The sequence below is a fragment of the Alexandromys fortis genome, unplaced genomic scaffold (assembly GCF_014885135.2).
Source record: "Alexandromys fortis isolate MF-2015 unplaced genomic scaffold, M_Fortis_MF-2015_v1.1 scaffold_144, whole genome shotgun sequence".
In the NCBI taxonomy this organism is placed as follows: domain Eukaryota; kingdom Metazoa; phylum Chordata; class Mammalia; order Rodentia; family Cricetidae; genus Alexandromys; species Alexandromys fortis.
The window spans coordinates 292,372-311,020 of record NW_026068021.1 but is presented as its reverse complement, the minus strand read 5'-3'; the positions used below and the strand labels follow the sequence as shown (position 1 = coordinate 311,020).

At 47.4% G+C, this 18,649-nt stretch overlaps 1 protein-coding gene across 1 annotated transcript in view; it reads left to right on the top strand.

Annotated features, from left to right (window-relative positions):
• Positions 1 to 3,415: 3,415 nt before the first annotated feature.
• Wipi2 (WD repeat domain, phosphoinositide interacting 2) overlaps positions 3,416 to 18,649 on the top strand; it is a 34,540-nt gene continuing 19,306 nt past the window's right edge. The window contains exons 1-2 of the mRNA XM_050163205.1: positions 3,416 to 3,697; positions 10,948 to 11,030. Coding sequence (XP_050019162.1) covers positions 3,624 to 3,697; positions 10,948 to 11,030 — 157 coding nt within the window. The 5' untranslated portion in view covers positions 3,416 to 3,623. The remainder of the gene's footprint in view (positions 3,698 to 10,947; positions 11,031 to 18,649) is intronic.

Below are 18,649 nucleotides of genomic sequence, written 5' to 3'. Positions count from 1 at the left end.
AGCTGTTTTTGTTTCCTCTTTTAGGAACTCTGTTTAGTTCCATGCCCCATTTGGGCCAGGGGTTGCTGGTTTTTTTTAAAGACAGGGTTCCTCTGTGTAGCTTTGGCTGTCCTGGAATTTACTCTGTTGACCAGGCTGACCTCCAACTCATAGATCTGCCTACCTCTGCTTCCTGAGTGCTGGGATTAAAGGTGTACATCACCTTGCCCGACTCCACGTCCCATTTTTAATGGGTTATTTTCTTGATGTTTAGTTTTTTTTCAGCTCTTTGCATATTCTAGATAGTAACCCTCTGACAGATGTATAGCTTCTAAAGATTTGTCCCCATTTTAGTCTTCTTTCCTTAAACAATGATGTCCTCTGCCAAAAAACTTTGTTAGTCTCCTGAGGTTAATTGTTGGTCTTAATGCCTGGGTTACTGGGGTCCTGTTCAGAAAGTATTTCCTTGTGCCAATAATATTGATTGGATTTAAGGGCCGCTCCACAAAATAAAACCCATACCCAGAACCATTATCAGGGTCAAACCCATGGGCAGGCAAGTCATAAGGCCTAGGGGAGGATCTACCACCACCGTTCTGCTAAATGAACATGGTATTAACCCGATCGCCTAGTGCCTTCCTGTTAATCCATAGACTAGTGCATCTCAACTCTCCTCAGAGAAGTTACTATCTGCTGAAGATGGTGACTAACACAGAGACCCGCCACTGACCGACGTGGAGAGAATGAGACTGGGGACTGGAATGCTTAGCCCTAAATGGGACATTTATCCCACACCCCTCCTCCTAAGGCTCAGGGACCATTGTAGAAGAAGAGTCAAAAAGACTGAAGGAGCCAGGGGCTATAGACGAAGGACGTCCACAAGAAAACAGCAGGACCCAGTACATGGGAACTCGGAGCAGTTGCAGCACCATGTACAAACATGACACGCACAGACCAAGTCAGAGTCTGGTCACGGGAAAGATCGGCATGAAGCCCCACCCCTAGCTGAAAAGCAATTGGCAACTGATGGCTGCTGGCAACAGGGGAGTTGGTTTTCTTCAAGGATGTGGTCCTTGGAAAGCAGACAAGGGGCGGCATCTGTGAGCTCAGCTGTTTCATCTCCAGCACTTGCTTAGCTAGTTCCTTCTATCTAAAGAACAATAGAACACCATGAAGGCAAGATAAGAAAGAGGAACCCTGCAGGCTGGAGAGATGGCTTGTGGGTAAGAGCACTTGCTGTTCTTCCCAGAACTGTTGTCAGGAGGCTCACAGAGGCCTGTAACCCCAGTTCCAGGGGATCTAATACCTTCTTGCCTTCATGGGGTACCCACACACATTTGTGACATACTTACACAGACATATACACATACAAACAAAAGAAAAGAAAAAAATATTTTTAAAAGAGAAAAAATGGAACTCAACCAAAGAAGGAATAATGAAGACCCTTAACTCTAGGGTAGCCTGAGACTTAATGTACGCTTTCAGCTTCACAGACACAGAGCAATTCACCGAAAGCCAAAGTATATGACATGTAAGATAGCACAAAGATAATGATAATAAAAAACCAAAGCTTCTAATAAAGTTTATAAATTAAAAAAAAAGATATGGTCCTTGATAGGGTGACCACATTCCAGTGGAAGGCCAAATACATAGGCGGCACAAAATGAACCTGATGGGTTTAAAAAAGAAAGCCAGGCGGTAGAGGCGCACACCTTTGATCCCAGCACTCAGACGGATCTCTGTGAGCTGGAGGTCAGCATGGTCTACAGAATGAGTTCCAGGACAGGCTCCGAAGCTACAGAGAAACCCTGTCTTGAAACACCCCCCACCCCCCCAAAAAAAAGGAAGGAAAGAAAAAGAGAACAAGAAAGAAAGGAAGGAAAAGAGAGAAAGGAAGGCAGACACCAAGTTAGGTGACTCTCACCACCCAGATCTACAATCTGGGTAGTAAGGTTGACTATGATCAGAACGTACTATAGGAAACTCAATTTCTAAAACAAACAGCCAGGCAAGGTAGTATGTTTAATTCCTGCACTTAGGAGGCAGAGGCAGAGGCTGGTGAATCTCTACACGTTGAAGGTAAACCTGGTCTACAAGGTTGAGTTCCAGGCCAGCCAAGGTCTCCAAAGGCCAAAACAAAAGAATGTTTGTTTTGACTTTAGAGACAGGGTTTCTCTGTAGCTTTGGAGCCTGTCCTGGAACTAGCTCTTGTAGACCAGGCTGGCCTCAAACTCACAGAGATCCACCTGCCTCTGCCTACCGAGTGCTGGGATTAAAGGCGTGTGCCACCAAGGTAGACTCAAGATAAATAAAAGTCCAAGCCGAGGCCGTGTTGGCGCACGCTTTTAGTCCTAGCACTCGGGAGGCAGAGGCAGGCGGATCTCTGGGAGTTCGAGACCAGCCTGGTCTACAAAAGCTAATTCCAGGACAGCTAGGAGCCGTTACACAGAAAACCTGTCTCAAAAAAACAAAACAGCCGGGCGGTGGTGGTGCACACCTTTAATCCCAGCACTCGGGAGGCAGAGGCAGGCGGATCTCTGGGAGTTCGAGACCAGCCTGGTCTACAAGAGCTAGTTCCAGGACAGGCTCCAAAACCACAGAGAAACCCTGTCTCAAAAAACCAAAACGCACACACACAAAGAGTCCACCTGAGCTACAGAGTTCAAAGCCAATCTAGGACACATATGGGACCCTATCTCGGATGGTTCGAGGGAGGGCGGGCTGTGTCATCTTTTCCTCAACAACTGTCCTTGTCCCTGGAGCTGTACTAACTTCCCTCTATCCTCAAGAACAGCCTAGAGTTTGGGAGTCATCAGCTTCTTGCCTACAGGTTCAGTTTTAACAGTGTCCAGAGACCCTCGCCATCTGCTGTGCATTCTTTCTGCCTTCTTGTCTTCTCACCCAAACTCATGCTGAAACAAAAAAGCTTCGCTTTTCTCCAGGACCTTTGCCAAAACGGGCGTTCCCATCCTCTTGGGGGAAGGGCGCGAAGGAAAGAGGAGAGAGGAAGGGCAAGAGGGAAGGAGGGAGGGAAGATGCTTCCTGTAAACTGTTTGCATGAATTAGTACATTTAAAGTAGACTCCTGACGGCACACGCCTTGGAGAAATCGTTTCCAGTCTCAGATCTAACATTTGATAGTTTACAGTTCTCGCTTTTCAAATCTGTAAAACGGAGATGCTCTAAGCCCAAGAAGATGTGCACAGGCCCCCCCCGAACAATGATCAGCGCACCAGGACCAACGAGGTAACCCCGCGTTTGCAGAGGGCAAGGACCAGCCCACTCTGGGCCACGCGCAGGCGCGCCCGCCGGCGACTCTTCAGGCAAGCGCTAGGGACCGGAAACCCCCTCCGGAGCCTGCGAGTAAGAGGCGGGGCCTACGCAGCGGGTCTGCGCCGTACGCCTGCGTACGTCGCGAGGGTGGGCGGGGCCGCGCAAGCGCGTAGCCCGTCCCGGCTCTGGAGCATAAACAAGAGTGCGGACGGGATGAGGCGGCGGTTGGTCCCCACTCAGCGAGTGGCGGCGAGCGAGGGCGCAAGCCGGACCGGGCGCAGATCCTGAGTGGAACACGCTCCCGCGGGCCGCCCGAGTTGCGCCGCGTGCGCTCCCGTGAAGGGGGTCCGAGCCCGTCGCGCGCGCGCAACCATGAACCTGGCGAGCCAGAGCGGAGAGGCCGGCGCCGGCCAGCTGCTGTTCGCCAACTTCAACCAGGATAACACGTAAGGCCGGGCTTGGGCACGGGGCCGGGTCAGAGGTCAGGGTTTGGATCGAGTTTAGGAGTGTCTAAGGGGGGGCCTGAGCCCCCGCGACCGCTGGAGAGCTGCTGCCTCCTGGGCCGGTGGAGGTGATGGAACACGAGGCGTTCCCATCCACCTGTCCTCAGACCTAGGCTTTTGCAGAGTCGGGAAGGAACTGTGCATGCCGGTTTGTGCCGGTCACCCGGAATGGGTTTCTCGGCCGCCCTGGGCATTCATTGCTCACCTCCCTATTTCTCTGCATCTTCTATCGCTCTCATGGTTTCTCTTTTTCTTTTTACTTCTCTGCCATTCTTTCTGACAGGTAACTTTGTCTCCTCCAGACAACCAAACTGCAGAAACCCAGACCTTCGAACTAGAGAGACTTTGTCCTTAGAGGGCCTGGGTGCTCCAAGGGGGTGGAAGGTGGGGGTAAGGTGGGCTCTTCCTGGAGTAAAAGAGAACCTTCATGCGACCTCCTGTTTTGCCAGACTGATCTGCCTTAGGTCCCAATGTGGTTCTTCAAGACTGGCTCGTTGGCATACCTGGGAGGTGGTTAATAGATGAGGCTTCTGAGGAAGGAAGGATGAGTTATGGGACTGGAAGGGAGAAGAGCCATCTTGGGAAGTGAGTAAGAGGAAGTGATGTCAGAGGAGAAGGAATGGGTCACTTGGCATCACACTAAGTAGTTGGCTGCTGCTGACAGAATAGCATTAGCAAGATAGAGACTGAGGTTTTTTTGTTTTTCTTCAATTAAAAGTTAAATTGGAGAATGGCAGGCACCTGTATGAAGGAGCAACAGGTGCTCAATTGGACTTTCTCGATATTCTCAAGTTCAGGGAGATGTCCAGAGATTTGGAAGGATGTGGGTCACCTGGTTCTGCCACAGACTAGACGATGAAGTTCAGAAAGGTCTGGCCCTTTCTAGATCTTAAGAGTGGTTAATGGTGGAATGGGGCAGGAGTAGGCTCTTGTCTCCTGAGTGTTCTCTCCTAGGGTTCTTTCTGTTCTATCACAGTGTGTCTTTTCTACCTCTGAAGACCCTGAGTATAGAAGTATAGTGTGGATCTGTACAAGTTAAAGCCACTATGGCGCTGGAGAGATGACTCAATGGCTAAAACACTTGTCACACAACCGTGAGGACTAGAGTTGAGAGAGTTGAGATCCCAGTACCCACAGAAAAGCTAGGCAGGTATCTATAACCCCACACTCTTGTTGAGAGAGGAGATCCCTGACTAGTTTAGATTAGCAATCAGTAAACTCTGGGGTTCAGGGAGAGACCGTACTTCATTAAATATACACCGACACTCAAGTGTAACCTCACAAACACACATACTCAGATTGCTAAATACTGTGTTTTGTATGCAATACAGCACAAAGCCAGCACCGCGAAAGCTATCGGGACCTGTTGCAGCCTCGCAACTAAGCAGTGCTGTCTGGGTGGGAAGAAAACCCTTCCAGTCAATAGCACCCGGGGGACCATCAGGACTAAGTTTTTCTGATGGATTTTGGGAAGTCAGAGAGGGGGCTGTGTCTTTTCTAAGCCTCCTTTACCAGAGGCCTAGAGTAAAGGGACAGCCCTCACCCCACTCCAACGTTGTTAGGCATGGTCTAGAGGCATTCATTCTCCAAACTTCCTCCAGGCACCAGGTACCATTCTGGAAGGCTTTGCATTTGCCTGTAAACTGAAGATGGTTTCCGAAGGTCATTTAGCCTTGACTGCCTGCCCCTCTGCCTGCTTTTTGAAGTAGACAGTTGAGAAGTACAGATTGCTGCAGAGTGTGGATGGACAGCAATTCACAGAACCTGTGTGATGTGTTCAAGGGCAACCTAGTTCCCAGTTCTGGGGCTTCTTTGGGAGCATTGTTAGCACCCTAAGAAAACTGGCCAAGGAAAGACATCTGCTTTGGATGCTCTGAAAGGCCTTGGGGCTTCTGGTGCAGGTCTGGGGTGGGGATGGGCTGGGTTCTCCAGGAACTTGGCCTGGTCCTTGTCCTAAGTAAGGCATAGCACCTGACAGGTCACTGTGGCCATGGGGCATTCTGCTTCCTGTTTATAGTGGTGACTTGTCCCACTCATCCACATAATCAGTGTGACCTTTTCCTGGGGAAGGTAATGACAGGGGAAGGCCCCTATGGACTGACTGGGAAGCTGAGGGGCACCTGCTACACACTCTCACAGTGATAGAGGTATCACGTCAGTGTGGCAGCTCTTTCCCGTATCATCATAAAACAGCAAAAAGATTGCAACTGCCTTGACTCATGGGAGGGGAAGATGAGAAGAGTACAAGTATATGCTTGAGGAGGTCAAAGGCAAGTCAAATCCTTTATGCTGGAGTTAAGGCATGTGAGTTGCCTGTTGTGGGTGGTGGGAATCTAACTCAGGTCCTTTGCAAGAAAAAAATACTATTGAACAATCTCTCTAGCCAAGGCTCTGTTGGTGTGTTGGTGGGGCTGGGTCTTCTGTAGCTCAAGGCCAGAGTGGTGGCCTTGAACTTAAAGCTTCCTCCTTTGCTTACCCCCCCCCCCCAACTGCCCGAGTTCTGAGGTGGGCACCACCACACCCTTTACATCTTTATTTATTTCTGCTTGCTTTTTTTCCGGGACAGGATTTCTCTGTAGCCACTCCTGGACCTAGCTGGCCTTGAACTCTCAAAGATCTGCCTGCTCTTCCTCCTGAGTGCTGGGATTAAAGGTCACGTACCACCACCACCCAACTTTTTATTTCTAAGACGGGTTTCACTGTTTAGCTCTGGCTGTCCTGGAACTCGCTTTGTAGACCAGACCTTCCTCAAACTCACAGTGATCCACTTTCCCCTGCGCTGCCTGGCTATTTTTTGAGATAGTCTCTTTAAGCAGCCCGAGTTGGCCTTGAACTGCGGTCCTCCTGCCTTTCTCAAGTATAATGTCTGTCATTTCTTGCAGTTTATATTCCTCTCTGTCGATAAGGATACTATTGCTTACAACCAGGGCTTGAACTCAGGTTGTTGTATAGCCAGGCAAGTGCTCTTCCACTGTGCTACATCCCTAGACTTGTGTTAACTTTTTAAAAGGCACATTTATTTCTAACACTAAATCTCACCTTTCATGTTACGCCTCTTCCATGATTATAATGTCACATTTTTTTTATTATTTTTTTGGGTGGGGGACAGGGTTTCTCTAGCTTTGGAGCCTGTCCTGGAACTAGCTTGTGTAGACCAGGCTGGGCTCAAACTCAGAGATCTGCCTGCCTCTGCCTCCTGAGTGCTGGGATTAAAGGTGTGTACCATCGCTACCCGGCTTCTGATCTCTCATTTTCTGTTAAGAGAACCTACCAAAGATTGTTGGTGTTTGTAATGAGACATGTTAGACACTTGATGGCCAAGGCCCACAGTTGGCCCAGCAGGTACTCTGATGCACCTGAGTCTGTTCCAGTGTCATTATGTTCTTAGCCTGGTAACGTCTTTTACATTCTGTTTCTTCCTGATGAAAGGCCACCATCAGTTAGAAGGCTTTAGGCACCAAAATTCTAGCCCAGATATTTAATAGTCTAATTGGTTTTGTTTATCTAGAACATCAAAAATATTTTGCAGTTAAAAAAAAATATTTTGCAGATCTCTGAGTTCAAGGCCAGGCTGGTCCAAAGTGAGTTCCAGTACAGCTAGGACTACACTGAAAAACCTGTCTCGATAAACCAAACACACACACACACACACAAACTTCCCGTGGGGAGCACCACTAAGAACCAACCTCTCTGGACTCCACATAACACTTCGAGACAGGGTTTCTCTGTGTAGCTTTGTAGCCTGTCCTGGGCGCTAGCTTTGTAGACCAGGCTGGCCTTGAACTCACAGAGATCCATCCGCCTCTGCCTCCAGAGTGCTGGGATTAAAGGCGTGCCCCACCACCCGCCCTGCTAAAGAAAGATTTATTTATTATGTATACAGTGTTCTGTCTGCACAACAGAAGAGGGCACCAAATCTCATTACAAGCTACCATGTGGGTGCTGGAAACTCAGGACCTCTGGTCGGGCAGTCAGTGCTCTTAACCTCTGAGCCATTTCTCCAGCCCGAGCCACTTCCAGTGCTTATAGGCAAGGACCTCCCCAAGTGTCTCTGATTTCCAGTGAACAGGAAGTGCAAAGGGGTGCTGATGACGGGGTAATCCGGCTGGAAGACTGACAGCTGTCTGTTAGGGTAGGCTTTTGTTTTTGTTATGCTGGAGATTGAACCCTGGCCTCACACGTGCTAACAGCTCCAGAAAATACCTTTGAATTATTATGGTCAGGGGCCTGGAAAGATGGCTCAAGCAGTTAAAAGCACCTAGTGCTCTTGCAGAGGACCCAGATTTTTGGTTCCTAGCGCCCACATGCTGACTCTCAACCACCTGTTTGTTACTCCAGTTCCAGGAGATCCAATACCCTCTTCTGGCTCCCAGAGTTCCTATACACATGTAGTATACATACATACATTCAGGCATATATCATTCACATAGAATTCATATATATGTATGTATATATGTATATAAATGTAAGTATGTATGTATTTCACATGATCGGGCCATCTGATGGGGGAGACACAAAACCCTGAAACCAAAAGAATTTGCCAAAGCAGACATGTTCATGTCTATCCCAGCACATAGGAAGACTGAGGCAGGAGGATTAAAAGTCCCAAGCCAGCCATATCTTAGATTCCTTTTCAAACAATTGAGATAAGAATGTGTCCTTTTGTCTTAAGAACACCGAAACATTTTCTTTGGGGGTCTGGAAAGGTGGCTCAGTAGTTAGGAGCCCTTGTTATTCTTCCAGAGGACCATGAGCAACCACTGCTCAGAGCTGCCTGTTAACTTCACTGCAGCTGCCCCACACGTGTGGCAGGCATTCACGTAGATGTACTCCTATAAATACACATCTTTAAAACATACAGGAAAATAAATAATTTAAGAGTGATTTTTGTTTTTTTCTTTTTGTCCTTGGTATTTTGGGTATTTTCATTTTTTGCTGTGAGGCGGGGACTCACCGAAGCCCAGGCTAGCTCTTAACTGCTGATATTCCTGCTTCTTCCTCCCAATTGCCAGGGTGGTTTGTATTTTAAATTCAGAATTAGTTGAAGTAAGAGAGATTAAAATTTTCTTGTTTGTCTGGAAGATATTGTCTTGAACACCAATTTTCCAGACGTTCTTAGCTGCTGAGATTTTATTTTTAAGCTTTCTGGGAAACTGCTCTGTTCCTCTTTTATTTATTTATTTATTTCTAAATTTAAGACATGGCTGGCCTGGCATCTGCCGTGTAGATCAGGCTGGACTCTGAGTGCTGGGATTAAAAGTGTGTACCACCTTGGCCACCTTTTACTGCTCACAGTGTGTACAGATACCTAGACCTGATTACTTGGTTCAAAGAACTTAGTGTAGTGAAGTATTAAAACAAACACCTAGTGGAGAAAGTTTGTGGTCCTTTATGCTATAAGACAAGCTCATACTACTGAGATTTCAGTACTGCTCATAGAGCCTTTCTCATCCTCCCCCCTCCCCCCAGTTTGGTGATTTGATGCAGGGCCTCATGCAGCCTAGGCTGCCTTTGGCCTATAAAACTTTTTTATTTTTTTATTTATTTATTTATTTATTTATTTATTTATTTATTTATTTATTTATTATGTATACAGTATTCTGTCTGTGTGCATGCCTGCAGACCAGAAGAGGGCACCAGACCTCATTACAGATGGTTGTTAGTCACCATGTGGTTGCTGGGAATTGAACTCAGGACCTTTGGAAGAGCAGGCAATGCTCTTAACCTCTGAGCCATCTCTCCAGCCCTATAAAACTTTTTTGATCTTTCAGCCTCTGCCTCCCAGATGCTGAAATTGTAGGCAAATGTTACCTACCACCCCCAGCTTCTAGGAGTATGTCCACTTCTCTGGGAGGGCTGGGAACATCAAGTGTTCAGTAGATGAGCTGGTTGTTAAAGTAGCCCCAAGTGTTGTCCTGGGATACAAATACAAATTGGGTGAAAGTCCTCCGCTCTGCCCAGGCGCTTAGACCAGGAATAGCCCCAGTGTCTGAACTGTGTCTCCTCAGTCCCTCCTTTCCCCCATCCTCCTTTGCATCGGTGAAGCCTGGCTGTGCTGCTTGCTCTTGCTGCCTTGGTCAGTTGTATTCTGGAGATGGAATTTTCTGATCAGAAGCCCCTTCATTTGGTGTCACCAAGACACTGCTCCAAGCCTTTTAGCCAAGGCTGGGAGTTGGTGAACATGGCCTGTCAAATATAAGCCATTGAAAAGAATCCATCACTTCTCTGTCTAAGGCAACAAAGATAGTCTTCCCCTCTCAGGGTCTAAGTAGTTCCCTTAGTGCGAGTCATTCCCACCCTACCTCTCAAGCACAGTGCAGTGGATGCTGGAGGCAGTCCCGAAATGAGGATGGATACCAAGCCTGGGTTTAAGGGTGGAGTGGAGAATGCTGTGCAACTTACTGAACTTGAAGGCCAGCAAGCGCCAAAACAGTTGTGTGTCTGCAGTCACTGGCTGACAGCTGATTATTCTGTGGTTAGGTCTCAAACTTAGAGCTCTGAGTTTTGTTCATTTATTTTTTTACTACTTTTCATCTTTCCCCAGGCTTTTATTGAGGGGTAACAGACAAACCTAAATATACTTAAAGTCTATAGCCGGATACCCTCCTACACGTGTATGTGGGATGTGTGACCATTGGGCTGGGGAAATAGATAGTTCAGAAGGTAAAGCACGTAATGTGAAAACGAGGGGGAGTTCAGCTCTGAAGAGCACACATCAAGCCAGCTGTGTGTCCGGTCTTCCTAAGGTTGGGTAGGGAGCAACCAAAGGATTCCTGGACCTTTGGAGGCCAGCTAGCCTGGTGTGTGCAGCTGTGATGAGAGCCCTGTCTCTAACAAGGTGGGAGGGGAGGGCCAACACCCTGACTCCACTGTGTACCACAGCTTATATTTGCTCACATTCGTCACATACATGCGCACACAAACACCTGACATGCTTGGGTTCTGTGTATGATAACCATATTGTGTCAAGTCCCAGCACCTTGTTAACCATCATGGCCCTGCCTTATGCTTGACAACCCTCTGGTCTGTAGCACCCTCTACCACGTATCTGATCCATACCTGTGAGATAGCTCAGAACACGCTGGTGATTTCTGGTAGAAACCCGGTTTACTGGGAGGTAAGGTGGGTACTGGTTTATGCATGACTGCTGTCTCCATGCCTTAGCTCTTACTTGTGATTTGGCTTTTTTGCAGGTCCCTCGCGGTTGGTAGTAAGTCCGGGTATAAGTTTTTCTCCCTTTCTTCTGTGGATAAGCTGGAACAGATCTATGAATGCAGTAAGTGCTTGCTTTATTTTCCCTTTGTTAAACAAAGTAGACTTGTTGAACTGGAATTGGAATGCAGTCCTCTACTCCCAGCACTGGGCAGTTCAAATCCACATAGCCTTGGGCCAGTTCTCTTCCACCCAACCCACCTCAGGACTGACCTCTGGGTGTCTTCCTAGGTCTCTGCATATTTGCATATAATGTACATTTAGGGCTTCCCAGCTTTCAGGATCTGGTACCTTACCATACACGACCACCTCCCTCCTTACTACCCTTTACCTGAGGCTACTATCATAAAGAGGTTCTAGGATCTGTTCCACCCCCATAGGTTTTCTTTTGTTGTCATTTGGAAGGCCCCAAGCTGAGTCTTCTGACAAACAGAAGTCCTGCCTGGCTGCTGTGTGTGGTCAGGATTGGAAGTTGATGACTGCAGAGCACTTACTTCACTGGGGCTGAAGACAGCTCAGTGCTCCACAGCACTTGCTGGAACCCGCATGGTAGGTAGTTCACAGCCATCTGCAAGTCCACGGAATCTGATGCCCTCTTCTGACATTCACAGACACTAGGCACATACGTGGTACACAGACGTGCAAGTACAGGTAGAACACTCATACATATAAAAGTAAGTACATTTTAAAAAATAAGAATAATTTGTATATATGAGTGGTTTGTTTGTGTGGGTGTGGAGGTCAGAGGTGAGAAGTTGTCTTTTTCAGATACTTTGTTTTTCAAGATAGCTGTGCTATCCTGGAACTTGCTCTGTAGACCAGGCTGGCCTCGAACTCAGATCCACCTCCTGAGTGCTGGGATTAAAGTTTTGTACCACTACTGCCTGGCTACACTGGTTTTTGTTTTTTTGTTTTGTGGGGTTTTTTTTTCATCCTTTGCATTTTTTGTTTGTTTTTGAGGCAGACTCTGTCACTGAACTTGGAGCCAGTCGGCAGGGCTGGATTGACTGATCAGTGAGTTCCAAGCACCCTCCTGTCTCTGCCCCACCTGCATACTGTAATTACAGGCATGAGCTAACACCCAGGTTTTTACATTAGTAAAATGTCTGGAGATCTGAACGCAAATCCTCTTCTTTGCTGCTTTACCACTGGCTATGTCCCCAGCCTCTATACACTACTAAAGACAGGTTTATCTTTCCACTGTTTGGGCCTCAGGTCAAGCTCAGGTGTGCCAGCAGGCACTTTCACCCACTGTGGAAAAAAGTATATTTAAAAAGGTGGAGGAAGGCCCCACTGAAAAGGTGGCTCAGTAATTTTTTTTTTTATTATTTTTCGAGATAGGGTTATTCCGTAGCTTTTGGTTCCTGTCCTGGAACTAGCTCTAGACCAGGCTGGCCTCGAACTCACAGAGATCCGCCTGCCTCTGCCTCCCAAGTGCTGGGATTAAAGGCGTGCGCCACTACCGCCTGGCTGGTTCAGTAATTTTAAAAAATTACTGTTCCTGCAATGGGCCTGGTTTTGGTCCCAGTGCTTATACCAGGAGGCTTACGTTTGCTTGTAACTCAGCTCCAAGGTCTCTAACAGCTCTTTCTGTTTTCTGAGGGCAGCTATACATAATACACATTTAAAAATATTTTTTACTGCCTTAAAAAAATTGTGGCCATGTGTGGTGGTGGCTCATGCCTTTAAACCCAGCACTCAGGATGCTGAGGCAGTCAGATACCTGTGTTTAAGGTCAGCAAAGGCTACATAGTATGGTGAAACCATGTCTCAAAAAAGTAAAAACAAACAAATGTTGTGTGGGGGGGGCAGTATTGGACACAACCTGCGGGCATTGGTTCTCTATGCCATGTAGGTCCCAGGGATTGGGACCGAAGCTTGGCAGCAGACGCCTTTACCTGTTAAGTTTCTTGCAGGACAACACCCCCCTACACACACAAACACACACACACACACTTGTTAAGGGGAAACACTTTAAATTGACATGCAACCTGAATTCCTAAGATGCAGCCCCTCTGTCAGAGACTGTGGCCAGGGCATCACTCCTCAGTCTTTCACACGTCTCCAGTTTTGCGTGTGTTTAATCCTGTGATGTCTGAGCCCTGAGGAGAGTCCTGTATCTCCCACCATCCTGCCCCAGAGCAGTGGTTCTCAACCTTCCTAATGCTGAAGCTCTTTAGTATCCCCCTCATCCTGTAGTGATCCCAGCTGTTTTCATTGCTACTTCATAGTTATAATTTTGCTATTATTGTGAATCATAATGTAAATATCAGAGTGTCCCTATGGTCTGTGATGACCCCTGTGAAATGGTCTCGACCCACAGGTTGAAATCCACTGCCCTGGGAAGCTCCTGAGGGTGAAGTCAAGCCCAGTGGCCTGTCTGTAATCCCAAGGTTTGGGAGGGTTGTTTTCTATCAGCCTAGGTGCAGAGTGAGACCCTGTCTAGAAAAAGGCAAAATAACAATTAACTAATAAAAAAACAAAACCCCTTCATGTTTATAACCCTGTCTTCTTGCTTCCTCCTGCCCACTGTCTGACGCTGGCAGCCACTGATCTTCTAGTTCATGAGTCTTCCTGAGTGCTGGGCATGTCAGGTTTGAAAGTTGTATCAGGTTGTTTCTGTGGTCACTACAGTGAGCTTCCTGAAACCCAACTGAATAGGAAGAACAAATTTATTTAGGTCCCTTTAGGAGATCCAGGGGCATGACTGCTAGCTGCACAGACACCACAGGCAAGAGGGTGGGAGCAGTGACCACAGCTGAGGATGGGAGGGCTGGGTGTTGCCCTTATAACAGTTTTTTGTTTTGTTTGGCCTGCAAGCTTATGAGGGCAGGGCATCTGATCCCCAGGACCGAAGTTACTGCTGGTTCTGAGCTGTGCAGTGAGTGCTGGGAATCTAACCCAGGTCCTCAGCAGAGCAATACTTTTGCTTAGATTCTGGGGAGTCAAACTGAGGTCCTCCCACTGGAGACAAATGCTTTACCCACTGAGCCATCCCCAAAGCCAAAGGTGATGGCTTTTCGGTCAGCACAATACCCTAAGAAGTTAACCCAAGTGTGACAGTATGCTTTTGTTGTTGTTGATTGAGTAGTAGTTCACAGTTTAACTGTGAGCTCATGGAAAGACACAGTGATAGTCTTGATCTGGACCATGACAAGTAAAGCAGCTGTGCGCATCCATGGGTGGCTTTCTGTGCGGATGTGAATTTTCATTTCTTGGAGGTGAGTGTCCCAGAGTACAGTTGTTTTTTGACATCTGCATGTGTAGGTTTTTTTTTTTTTTTAAACTAATTTAATATAGGTGGGGTAGGTGTACCTGTGATCCTGAGGCTTAGGGGGTGGGGCAGAGTGATCAGGAGTACAAGCTCATGCTCAGCTAGAGAGTGAATTTGAGCCCAAATTGGATTCCATCTGCAGCAACAAAGCAGACCAGAGATGGCCACACTCCCTCGGTGTCTCGCCCTCATTCACCAGCAATGTGAGAAGTTCCACATGCTTGATTGCACTGTACACCTTTCCCCTTGCTCAACTCTTCTGATAGTGCGGTATTGTCCCATGCTTTTAGTTTATGTTTCCTTTGGGTTGTGGTGTTGAATGCCTTTTTGGTTTTGCCATAGGGTTGGTCTGTTTTTAGACAGAATCTGTGTCCTAGAACTGACTGTCCGAGAACTCTGTTGATCAAACTGGCCTCAAACTCACAGATCTTCCTGCCTCTGTCTCCTAGTGCCTGGATTAAAGGTGTGTCCACTAAATCCAGCTTTGCTTTTGTTTTTTGAGATTGGCTAGCCTCAACTCTCCTGAGGTTACAGCTCAGTGTCAATTATTTTTGTCCCTTACCCTCAGATTTTACCGACTCATTTTTTTAAAACCAGTCTCGGGTAGTTGAGGGTGGCCTCGAACTTACTATGAAGTCAAAATTGGCTCTAAATTGCCTATTCTCTACCTTGAAGTGACTTTCAGACTTTAAGACTATTCTGGTTGCTGAAGAGGAGTGACAGGTGCCTAGAAGTGACAAGCATGAGGCTGGGAACTCTAGTGAACAATTAGTGGCACCCTAGCCCTGGCCTAAGGTGAGGGGGACACTGAAGCTTTCTTCTTAGAATTCCAGAGTCCTGCCCACTAGGAGAGTAGAGGGCTCCATTCCTGCTCAGTGTCATCATGAAGGTGCCTTTGACTCCAGGATGCAGTGTGTCTGGCTTCATGTCACTTTGGTTGTTACTGTCTCAAAAGTGATCACCCTCTAGGAGAGAGTGGCACCAGGGTTCTTCCCTGTGTCCTGCTGCCTTATCTGTCCTCATGTTCACCTCCTCATGGTCCCCCAGTGTCCTCTGCCTCAGAGATGGTGACTAAAGCAGATGTCACCCAGTGATTACTGATGTCGGGCATCCTCAGGGAAAGGATCCCTTGGTCTTTACCGATGGCTGACGCTGTGATCAAGTCTCTAGTGCACAGAGTACCTTGCCCGCACTGTCCGATTGTGGCGTCACTGTCAGCGGCTGTGTGGGAGACTATGTAGAGGAAGACTGTCAGTACCTAGTCCTCATCGGCTTCTGCCGCAACTTCCTGACTGTCTTTTGGTGGGAATAGAGTGTGATGTCTTGATAATATCTCGTAAGTGTGGAAGGTAGTGTGCCAGCTTGTGTGTCCCCTTGGTGAACTCTGATTATTAAAAATAGATGCTGAAGCAAGAAAGAACATTCCAGTTCATGCTTTCTAGTTTGTGTTTTTTATGGTTGTGTACTCGAGCATGTGTATGCCTGGGCGGGTGTGGCAGGTCAGAAGAGTGTCTTGGTGTCTGTTCAGGCCTTCCACCTTCGTGTGATCTGTGAAGCTGTGAAGCTTGAACTCTGGTCTCCAGGTGCAGCAAGCATTTTTACCTGCTGAGCCATATGGCCAGCTCCATTTAATTACTCTTCCACCCAGACACTGCTGGGGGCTTCTGTCCCTGCAGTGCTGCCCCCTCCTGTCTCACAGAGGAGATGACTCCTGGGAAAACCGGTTTCCCTCTGAGTGGGTGTCAAGGTTATCTAGTACTCTTCTGTACGTAGGGAAGAATCTTCTTTATGGCTCCAATTTGAGGTCTTGTACACTTGTGAATCCTAGGGGTCCATCATAAAATCAAATCTTTGCAATCAGCCCCTGCTGTTTATCAAAAGAATGAGCCAAGGCGGGTCCTTGGGAACAAGACCAACCACTGCTTGTTTCTTTAAAGCAAACAAAAAGTAAAAACTTTGCCCAGCATCATTGTTGGATCTTTACTGACAGTTCTGTTTTAACTTCAGACTTTTCACTTATTTTCATATTTGAGACAGGGTCTTATTAGGTAGCCCAGACTGGCTTGGAATTCCTGAGCCTCCAGCTTTAGATTCCTGGATGCTAGGATTACTGGTATGCTACCATACCTGTGCTCCATTATTTCAAACTCAGTCTCTTCCCCCCCTCACCCCTGAGGGTAAACCAGGCTGGCCTCTAATTCATTGTGTTGTTGGGTTGACCTTGAACATCTGATCTTCCTGTCTGTCTTGGCATTTAAAGTCAGGCACCACTGCTCCGGTTTTGATGCAGATGTGTGGGTAGAATCCAGGGCTTCTGTATACTAGGCAACAGCAACACTATAACAGCAGTGTCCACTATTAAGTTAAATACATAAAAGATCTTTGTAAAATGTCAGAGTTTAGAAGTGAGCTTCTCCAGATGCCTCATGGGGCAGAAGCATGTGAGTGGGGACAGCCCCCTCACAAAATGTGCACTTCTGAAGTCCAGGAAGTGAGCCCATCTGTAGCTCAGCGGTGCCTGGAACCTTGGCTGCTGTGGGAGCCTTCCCTAGACAGAATACCTAATGGACCATAGTCTATGTCCTCAGGTCTGAGAAAGGATGCTTTTCCCAATGATGGCCATGAGATTTTACAGTAATGGAGTCACTTCTCTCCCTCGGTCTGCTAGGGGAGCAGCTCTTGGCTGGCATCTCTGGGTGAGCCCCGTGCACAGACAGGCCTGTATGGACATATGCCCTATCAGTTCTTCAATGTCCTGTTCTTCCCATTGAGGGCCATCATCGTTGCCAGCTATCCACTGTGCCACAGATGCAAAACACTTCTTAGCCCACATAATTCCTCTCTTCAGGTAGACTTCAAGGCTTCTAGACAGCCAACCTCAAGGAAGAAAGTAGGCAGCATTGTGCCTGAGGCCGCCTAGAAACTGGGCCATTGCCACTTGAGCTCACTGAAGTGGTTTTTTTTTTTGGTTTTTCGAGATGGTTTCTCTGTGGCTTTGGAGCCTGTCTCTGCCTCCCGAGTGCTGGGATTAAAGGCGTGCACCACCACCGCCCAGCATTTGTTTTGTTTTTTGTTTGGGGTGTGTGTATGTGTGTTGTGTGTGTATGTGTGTTGTGTGTGTATGTGTGTTCTGTGTGTGTGGTGTGTGTGGTGTGTGTGTCTCAGAGAGAGAGAGAGAGAGACAGGGTTTCTCTGTAGCTTTGAAGCCTGAAGCCTTGAACTCAGAGATCCTCCTCTTTCTTTTCTGGGATTAAAGGCATGCACCACCACTGCCTGACAGTCTTCAGTATTTTTAGAGAGACTTCCCACACACACACTGATGCCCATTGCCTGGGGTTGGAAGACTGGAAAGACCTGGAGGGAAATGCCTACTTGGGTTCTATCTTGTGTCCATGGCCCGTTTTTCCCTAGGTGGCATGGTTTGTAATGAGAGGTCCCCTACTGCTTGTATCAGTAACCTCTTGCTTCAGGTCTTAGTGTACCAGTCAAAGTTCATAGGCTGCACTAGGCTACCTAAGGTGGGTTTTAGTGTGATTTAATACAACAAAAACACGCTCTTTGGGATATAGTTTCTGTACCTTTCTGCTTAAAGTTTAAAGTTGGGTAACTCCTAGTACATTTCCTAAGTTGAGTAGCCTACCACCTACCACCGTGGAATATTCAAATGTTTTTTTTCGTCTCTTAAAGCCCAAGTCCATTAGCAGTCACTCCCCATTCTCTCTGCCCCGCCCAGCTCAGCCACTCATCTCCTTTCTGCATCTATAGATTTGCTGTCTGGGCTTTGCAGATAAATGCAACTGAGTGTGGCTGGTTCTCTGATCATGTGGAATGTTTTTACAGCTCTTCCCTGCTCCCCCATGTATTGGGCCTTCCTTTGTAGCATTGTAACATACTCTCCACCTGTCCTGCATGCATCCTCTCGTTCACGCATGGCATGGGCTGTTTGCATTTCTTTACTGTTGTGAAAAGCTCTGTTGTGCTTGTTGGTGTGCTTGCAGGGGTGTTCCCACACAGCTCATAGAATAGATAAGGGAGTCAGATGACTGAGGAACTAGGCCTTGGCCACTGGTGTATAAAGCTGGTAGTTAACTTCCTGGTGTTAGAAAGGTGGGGCCAACAGATAAACACTGGCCCCCACCCCACCCTTAGCCAAGGTAGCCCAACACGGGGTGTTTCTAGTTTGGTTTTGTTTGTTTAGCAAATTAATGATATAAGGCAATAATTTGGGAAGTTGATCCTATGTCCCACCCTATTGTGAGGCTAATCACTAGTTCAGTATCTTTTTTTTTTTTTTTGTTTTTCGAGACAGGGTTTCTCTGGTTTTGGAGCCTGTCCTGGAACTAGCTCTTGTAGACCAGGCTGGTCTCGAACTCACAGAAATCCGCCTGCCTCTGCCTCCCGAGTGCTGG